The sequence below is a fragment of the Parasteatoda tepidariorum genome, chromosome 4, assembly GCF_982258835.1.
Source record: "Parasteatoda tepidariorum strain Cologne lab strain chromosome 4, Ptep-v5.0, whole genome shotgun sequence".
NCBI classification, from domain to species: Eukaryota; Metazoa; Arthropoda; class Arachnida; order Araneae; family Theridiidae; genus Parasteatoda; species Parasteatoda tepidariorum.
Window position 1 is genome coordinate 67,877,137 of NC_141758.1, and position 9,129 is coordinate 67,886,265.

The window sequence follows — 9,129 nt, forward strand, 5'->3', positions numbered from 1 at the left end:
GCTTTAATCACGATTAAAAGTAATTGAATATTGGAATCGACTATTGTAATCATGATTAAGTTTGTAATAAAATTGTAGTCACGATTATTGTTGCAATCAAAGTTCTAATCATGATTACAGTTGTAATAAAGTTGTAATCAATATTATAGTTGTAACTAAAGTTATAATCTCGATTACAGTTGTAATCAAAACTGTAATCATGATTTCAAGTAATTGATTTCTGTAATTGATTGCTGTAATCAATATTACATCTGTAATCACAATATGATGTATTGTAATCATGATTGCAAGTAATTAATTACTATAATCGAGAAATGCAATCTATTACATTTTTGCCCAACTCGGTATTAAACTCAGTGGAATTAATTTTTCGACATAAGTTACTTTTACATATTCTTTAATTTTTAAAAGTGATAAATTGCATCTAGCGTAGGGTGGTTTTATAACTCTTTTTTATTTCTACTAGCATACTGTAAAAAATTCTATTTCAGATTAAATTATGGCAAAAAGTACCAGTACAAAAAGTTCATTTTACAGGAGCATGTTAAGGAACAAAATACCTGGAATATCGTAATATTTACAGTAGTAGTCACTAAATCATTGTGATTAAATAAATATTTACTGTAAAAATTACGGCATAATATTTTATGATAAAAATTTCACGGCAAAAGGAATTTTACCGATGATGCACCCATAGTACCGGTACTTTATATCATAATTTGATCCGAAATCTTTTGCATTGTAAAAAGTCGTATACTCCGTACTTGTAGATGGGTTTATTTTGTTCATGGTGCCAAACAGGAATTTATTATCTGTCTGCTACTTATTTTTCTGTTGACAAGAAAAAAAAAAGAAAATGATTAAAATAAGAAAAATTCTTTTTTCCTGTTTTTTCAAACATATGCTCCTTACAAGATTGACTTTAATTTTATAAAACGGTGACAATGTTTTTAGCAGAAAGATGATTTTACCATGTTTTGATATTGTAATGATTTTGTTCTTAAAGACTTGATTTTAAAAAGCGGATAACTTTAAAACTCATTGACTATTTTAGTCATGGCCATTGTTTGACCAAGCCATATGCCGAAATTTAATTATCTGAATCACATTTGCTTCTCTAAATTTGTCATGTATATATTTGTTGTGCATACTGCAAGGGACAAATTAAAATAATATTGCTCAATATTTAAAATAGTTTATTTCATAAAACATTAATAGGAGAGGAAATAATAAGAAAATAAGTAGATCCATCTAATGTTTTGGAAATATAGGATGCGATTCTAAAATATAGTTTCTGTTTAAATATGTTATTTTAATCATCTAAATCATAAATAAACTTATTATTCAGATTTCGAATATATTGTAGAAATCGTGTGTTATACAATTATAAGAAAATTTTTTTAGAATCGACAATAACTTTAGTAGATTTTAAAAATATTCTGCGTAGTAGTCCGTATTTTATCTTTATATTAATAACATACAGTAATAATATTAATGCTATCTTTATATTAATTACATACAGAAACAATATTATTGCTATCTTTATATTAATTACATAGAGTAATAATATTAAAGCTATTTGTATATTAAATACATGCAGAAATAATATTAATAATATTAATTACAAAATGGTACATTTCTCAGAATTTGAATTATCGCTTTGAGTAATTTAAAATTTTATTCAAGAAAATGTATTTGCGAAAGTTTAGTAGTTTGAAATTAAATAATACTTTTTGCACATAAAACGTTATTTAATTAGTATAATATTTTTTCACATACTCCTTATTGATTCTTGTTATTCGCAGATAACATTTTGAATATCTTGATGCAAACTTAAATTAAGAATATTTATTATTTAAGCATTTAAAAGGTTTAGGAAACATCAATATTAGAAAATAATATGTTTATTTCAATAATTTAAGTTAGGGGAGAGTCGGGTAGCCCCGCCCAGCGGGTATCCCCACCCACAGTCAATTTCATATGTATAGAATATTTTTTCAAGTCAATGGGCCATCGGACATTAATTGTTATATTGAAAAAAGATTATTTTCAAAGTTTCAAGTATTTATGCAGCTGCTAACATGGTAAACAATAGTTTTAAAATATGTTGAATACAGTAGTCATGAGATTAAGAAAAATTTGTTGAATGCTTCGATTAAACTTCATTTTAATACTAAAATTTTTTTTTTCTATACATACAGCATTAAAGTATGTAGTCTTAAGTTTAATTTGCACGAAGAAAGAAGTTTATATGTGAAAAATTGTTCGAGTAATTACAAATTTACAAAAAGTAAGAGTATATAAATATGCAATAAATAAAATAATTTTGTGATAAAAATGATAAATGAGGTTTATCTATTGTCAATACATTGGTCACTTTCATTTACACCTGAAAAAATAGTCAAAAAACAAAATTTTTGTAACTGGACGGGGCTACCCAACACATTTTGAAAAGAGCTGAAAAACATGTTTTTTTAAATTTCTATTTTGTTAAGTTAAACTATTCTTTTTTTGGTTCATTCTTTTTGCATTATTTAATGAGATGGGAAAGCAATAGTGGCGGGTGGGCGGGGCTACCCGACTCTCCCCTACGTTATGTAAGAGTAATGAAAAAAAATCTATTTTTTCAAAATAGCGCTTTTGTTTATTAAAATCATATACTTCGTCTCTCTCAATCTACTCTTTCTGATATAAAATGATAGATCAATGCTGAATAATAAATTGATGTATTACTTTTAGTATAACTCTAAATAAAATAAATTTTTTTTATAGTATTAAAACGAATAAATAACAAGATTACGTATATCGATTATAACTAAGCAATTATTTTCTTTTGGTGGATATATAAGTAAAACTTTTCTCTCCTCACTTTCATTTCCTTTTTATTCTCTTGACTACTTTTGTCACCATTATTTTTATGCTCTTGGCTGCTGTCGTTAGTATAACTTTTTTCCTCTTGACTACTTTCGTTATCATCACTTTTTTCCTCTTGACTACTTTCGTTATCATCACTTTTTTCCTCTTGACTACTTTCATTATCATCACTTTTATCCTCTTCATTATTTTCGTTATCATCACTTTTTTCCTCTTGACTACTTTCGTCATCATCACTTTTTTCCTCTTGACTACTTTCGTTATCATCACTTTTATCCTCTTGACTACTTTCATTATCGTCACTTTTATCCTCTTGACTACTTTCATTATCATCACTTTTATCCTCTTCATTATTTTCGTCTTCATCACTTTTAAGCTCTTGACTACTTTCGTTATCATCACTTTTATCCTCTTGACTACTTTCATTATCTTCACTTTTATCCTCTTGACTACTTTCATTATCGTCACTTTTATCCTCTTGGCTTCTTTCGTTATCATCACTTATATCCTTTTTAATTCTTTCGCCTGAGTCATTAGAGTTGATCTTCTCGTCATCATTTTTTGAATCTCCTGTTTCATTATCTTTAAGATCATCTACCTTATCGCCCTCCTTTATGTCTTCATTGTTATCCTTTTCATCATCCAGTTTATTTATACTTCCATCAAGTTCATATCGACCACTTTCACTGCTATCATCCGTTTGATTACTGTTACTAGATAAACCTCCACATTGGCATACATCCTCATTAGAATTAATATTTGATATTTTATTTGAACAGTTACAGTTTTCAGTTGGACGGCAAAACACATTAATATAACAAAAAGCCCAGAGAATCAAAATCAATAGAGTTTTGACCTGTAAAAACAAATAAATTATATTTACACATCCATTTTTTTTCAAACTAATTAAATAATTTTGTAGATAATTAAAAAGAGAATTTAATTGATTAAATAATTTAAAAAGAAAATTTCTGGCATTAGGATATAAAATACTTAAAATTTGGTAGAAATAAAGAAGAACGCCTATTTAAAAGATAGAGAGAAAGAGAATTTCGTGATTTTTTCAAAATATATATATATATATAAGTTCAAAATGAATATAAAACGAAGAAAAATTATAGACATAAGAAAAAGTGGGGGGGAGGGGGAATTATAAGTGGAAAAATAACAAACAACGGTTAAAAAAAAGAGAAAAGAAGATTAAATTTTATTTAAAAAAAAACCGGAAAAAAAATCTTTTCATCAGCCCACACGATTATATTCGCAAAATCTTTTTTTTTTCCGTTTTTTTTTTTAAATAAAATTTTCTTAAACTGTTGTTTGTTATTTTTATACTTATTATTTCTCCCCTTTTTTCATATGTCTATAATTTTTCTTTGTTTTATCTTCATTTTGAATTCTTATTATATATATATATATATATATATATATATATATATATATATATATATATATATATATATATATATATATATATATATATATATATATATATATATATATATATATATATATATATATATATATATATATATGATATGATATGATATATATTTTAAATGTATAAATCAAGAGTATATATGAACTTATAAATGATTTATTTTAAAACTACAGATTTAATAGTTTTTTGTGTTTTTTAATAACGCAATCAAACATAGGCTCAAAAGCACTTCTAACGTTGGAAATTAGTTTTGCGACATTTTTTGATGAAATGATTGTCGCCACATTCATCCAAGGGACTATTTTACTATCAACATATTTATGAATGTTAACTTAAATAATTTTCACGAGATCAAAGAAGATCAAAGAAATTTATCATGGCACATTTTTTTTCCGGAGAGAAAGCCTTGTTTATTTAATGCAGTTTAAAGAAGAATAAAAACTGGAAAATTGCTCAGGGGGACAAACTAGCATTTTTTCAACGTTGAATCACACTGTATTCAAGAGGAATAATTCAATCACATTAATAAACTTATGACATTTAGCTCAGGTAACATATGTTAACATGTTATATATACCCCCTAATCTAATTGATATTTATAGATTTTTCATTTTGAATTTTATTCTGTCGCTGTGAATGAATAATTTAAACTTTAAAAGAGAAACTATTAAAAAAAATTGAACAAAACGTTTTGCATTTATTAATGTTCAATTCCCTGGCCTCATAAGTTATATTTCAACCCAAAAGACAAGAAATATAACGGGACAAATATTCGAGTGAACTCGCTTGCGTGGAGGATTTTTTAATTGAGCTTTTTGATCCGCATTTGTATTGTAGGAAGTGGAAAACTTTCCATTGTTAACCGGCAAGTTGACTCTAATATAGAATCCGTTTATCACGGGGCCAATTTTTCATCAAAAGTGTGGTCTGTAAAAACAGAAACAGTGCACGAAAAGATCACATCAACGTATTAAAGCCTGGTCACATCATTGGGAATGAGTACCAAATCCCCCTACGTCTTAAGCCATCTCGAATTCCCTAAAAATATTTTATTGATTGCGTTGAACAGCCGATCCAATTCTGAGTTTACGACTATCAATTTTCAATTCCGTAGCTTTGTAATTTTGAACATAATCCAGAAAATAAGGGAACTCTTGGAAGAAATTTGCTTTCGTGGAAGACTTATAGATGGAACCAACCCGCAGTTGCGTATATATGGAGAGGAAAACTACAACTGAACGATTATTTGAATTTGAGAAATAATTAACTGTATCTGAAAAAAAATTTGAACTTAGGAATATAAAATGTGTGACACAATAAGAAGTAATAGATGAGAAGTAATTTTACTTGTTATCAATCTATAACTACAATCTTATATTCTATGACCTTACTCAAATATAGAACGGTTTTTAATCTCTCTTAAAACATTTATATTTTTAAAGTATTTTTCTTATATGACAACATCTGATCACTTTCTCTTCTTTCTTTTATTCTATTTATCCTTTTTTGTTTGATACTTTTGACTTAAAGTCAAGCGAGAACTAATAAAATGATAGTCTCGAGAGAGATAAATCTTTCGATAACAATGGATATATGACTATTAAAAGTAAAAAAAAAAGTGAAAAAAATTCACTAAAAGAGCTCTTAAATTTCACCTACGTTCGAACAAACTTAAGTTCACAAACAAACAAGGCCCGTTCAGCATGTCAAATTTCAACTTTGCAGTTACATCTCTGCTGTCTGTACAACGACACGTAGGTGATTTTGTTTCAGACACGTTTAATAGCTGTTAATTCTCGAATTAATTGCAGAATGTTGAATTTTCCTACATCACTGTATATCGTGTACATTTTTTACATGGTAAAAACAATTTTCATTAATAATTTGAAGTTTCTAAGTCACTTACCCTTTGCGCAGCAAAATAAAAAATAACGTTAACATTAAACACCCACATCGGCGTCGGCGGCTGAACTTATGATTTTTGTTAGTATAGAAGGAAATAATATTTGTATATGTTATCGACTTTGTATAAAAGCTGGTATTATGCAGAAAGCCAAAATTATCCAGCAAATGATTTATATTCCATGCATCATTTATATTTCATTCATGATTTATATTTCATGACCTGCCAATAAATTCTACAGAATAACTAATGACAAACTGTTTAAGTATTAAATGTTTAATATTTTACACTTTGTCTAAGCATTCTAAGGAATGATTAAAAACAAACCAGCAAAGTATTGAATTATTTATATTTCACACCTAAACCAAGCAATCTACAGAATGACTAATGGCATACTGGCAAAAATGAAACATTTAATTTTTCCCAAATTCTCTAGGCCTTCTAAAGAAAGATCAATCATAAAAAAAGTATGAAATTATAAATATTTCGCACATTGCCAAGGCATTCCTTAGAATGACTTAATGTTGAGCAAGCAAAGTATGTAATGGTAAATATTTCACACAGGGTTTAGAACGACTAATAAAATACCTACTGGTTTTCCATATAATGATACGGCAAAGTGTATAATAATATTTTATTTCATACTTACTCAGAAACATTTAGTTTTTATAATATGACTGAGCATTTAACAGAATGATATTATTTTATACATTAATGGTAAAATAAATGCAAAAATGAAACGATTTATATGTCATATTTGAAATTACTTTCTTGCAAGAAATACTCAAAATTTTCATTAACAACCTTTTATCTTCTTATTAACAAACGTATTTTGATCATTAAAATTTCTTTTCTGCATGCTGGCTTTTGCCCAAAGAATACAACATATTTAGTTGCATTTTTTGATTTGGCAGAATTTCAGCACCTTTCTGAAAATAAAACATTGGAAAATAAAATATGGCCGATTAATCTGCTTTTAAATGAGTAATTTTTAAACTATTAACGAGTAATTTTTAAACTATTAAAGCAGTAATTACTAAAGCTATAAAATTTAATTTAAACATCCTTGAAATATTTCTTATAAGAATCATACATAAATTATAGAAAGCAAATTGGATATTAAAAACATTACTTGAAAGCTCCGCATCTTTCGAAGTCTTAATCTTAACAGTTAGTTGCATAAGAATACATTCTTAAGTTCACATCAACTTAAATAATCTTTTCTTTTCTTTTCGAAATTGATTTAGCATATTTTTTATTGATAATATATTTCTCGTCCTGCTGAAAGATATGCGCAATAATATATCAATCTATTATTTTTTTTATGTTAGAGGTGTGAGAAATTTAATGAATGTTAATGATGTAGAAGATATTTTCCGTGAAAAGTAAAAGAATATATAATTTGAAAAAAGCCATTGTCTTCCAACATTGCCTCATAACAGAATAATTTAAAAGAAAGATAATCATTTTTCAGTTTTACACTATGAAGTGACATTTTTACTAAGAAATTTTATTAAACCAAAGAATGTGTTTTTAAAAGTTTTAAAGTTTAATATGTCGAAGAATCTTAACAATATATTTCTTACTAAATCTGAACAATTTTCCCCCAAATAAATACATCTTGCTAAAGCCAATGGAAAAGATTTCAAATAGAATTACTTCATTTTTCATATTACTATTATATTACGATTATATTTTAAGAAATTTGTGAAAAATTCGGAGAGATAGTCATTAAATTATACGGTTAGCTCCCTTCTTTCAGAAAAACGTTCAGCCCCCGTATTTATGAATAATTTCAGCAGAATCAGGAGAATTTACCGTTTATTTATACAACAAGTTCCCTTCTGTAATAAAAAAAAAACTCATAGTTGGTACGAATTTCAGCAAAATTAGTGTTAACCATTAATTTATACGGTTAATATGAAAAGCTTCATAACTCAATCTGGGGTGTACTATAATCCATTTTCTAAGGTGGTTAATGCATAAATCAACGGACACATAAGTCCAGTGTTCAAACACAGCGGACGTCAAACAACGCCTCCTTCGCACTTCCTTTACATTGCTAATCTCGGTAAACAAATCATGAGATGCAATTATGCCATCTCCCACTCGTCAGCAGATGACGACATTACACTATCTTGCCTCATTTCACGGTTTGACAGGTTTCGAGAAACAAATCGCTTAAGTCTCAAACAGTGTCAGGGTCTAAACTCAGGATAGCTTTCACAAGAATAACGTTACATGACGGTCATAGGCTATATATTTTACGAGAAAAATTTCACGTACAGACCTGTGATATTATGGTCATGATAGTTTTACAGACATGCATTAATTTTTATGATCAGTGACTGAAGGCTTTTTACCAATTAACGATCATTATCTAGTGGTGTAATTATTTACAGTGAAGTTTAATTATTGAACTATGTCGGCATAGTAGTTAAGGCAATATGCTGTCACTGTAAAGGGCTGAGGTTCTTTCACAGGTGGTGGATGGGAGCCAACAAAGCTTCAGATTGAAGACTACCAGCTCATCTGAGTAACTTCGGCTGTTAAAAGCGGCATATTATTAGTATGTTGCTAGTGGCTTCGAAGTTGGAAAATCTTAAATCTCCACTGACCCTTTTAACATCAATTGACTATTACATGAGTATTTTACTTATCAGTTATGAAATAAAACACTGTTTTGTAATCCCTCTGAATATTTTTACTGCACTTAAAAATTAGTTCATGGTAGAGCTAAGTTTTGGAGAAATGAACTTTGATGTTTTTGTCAAAAAGGGTTTCCAAAAATCTGTCTCCACAATGTTGTTTCGACATTCATAAATCTGGATTTAATTTCAAAATCTAAAACTTTAATCTACAATAACAGAATCTTTCATAAAAATTTAGTTTTATGACAAGAGAATATTTT

At 27.7% G+C, this 9,129-nt stretch overlaps 1 protein-coding gene across 1 annotated transcript; it reads right to left on the minus strand.

The window, feature by feature from the left end:
- Positions 1 to 1,659: 1,659 nt before the first annotated feature.
- Positions 1,660 to 7,488, minus strand: LOC139425913 (uncharacterized). Its single transcript, XM_071182404.2, has 2 exons — positions 7,351 to 7,488; positions 1,660 to 3,730 (listed from the first exon to the last, which is right to left on the minus strand). Exons 1-2 carry the CDS (start codon positions 7,363 to 7,365, stop codon positions 2,816 to 2,818), a joined length of 930 nt encoding a protein of 309 aa, XP_071038505.2. The 5' UTR covers positions 7,366 to 7,488; the 3' UTR covers positions 1,660 to 2,815.
- Between the last annotated feature and the right edge of the window lie 1,641 nt (positions 7,489 to 9,129).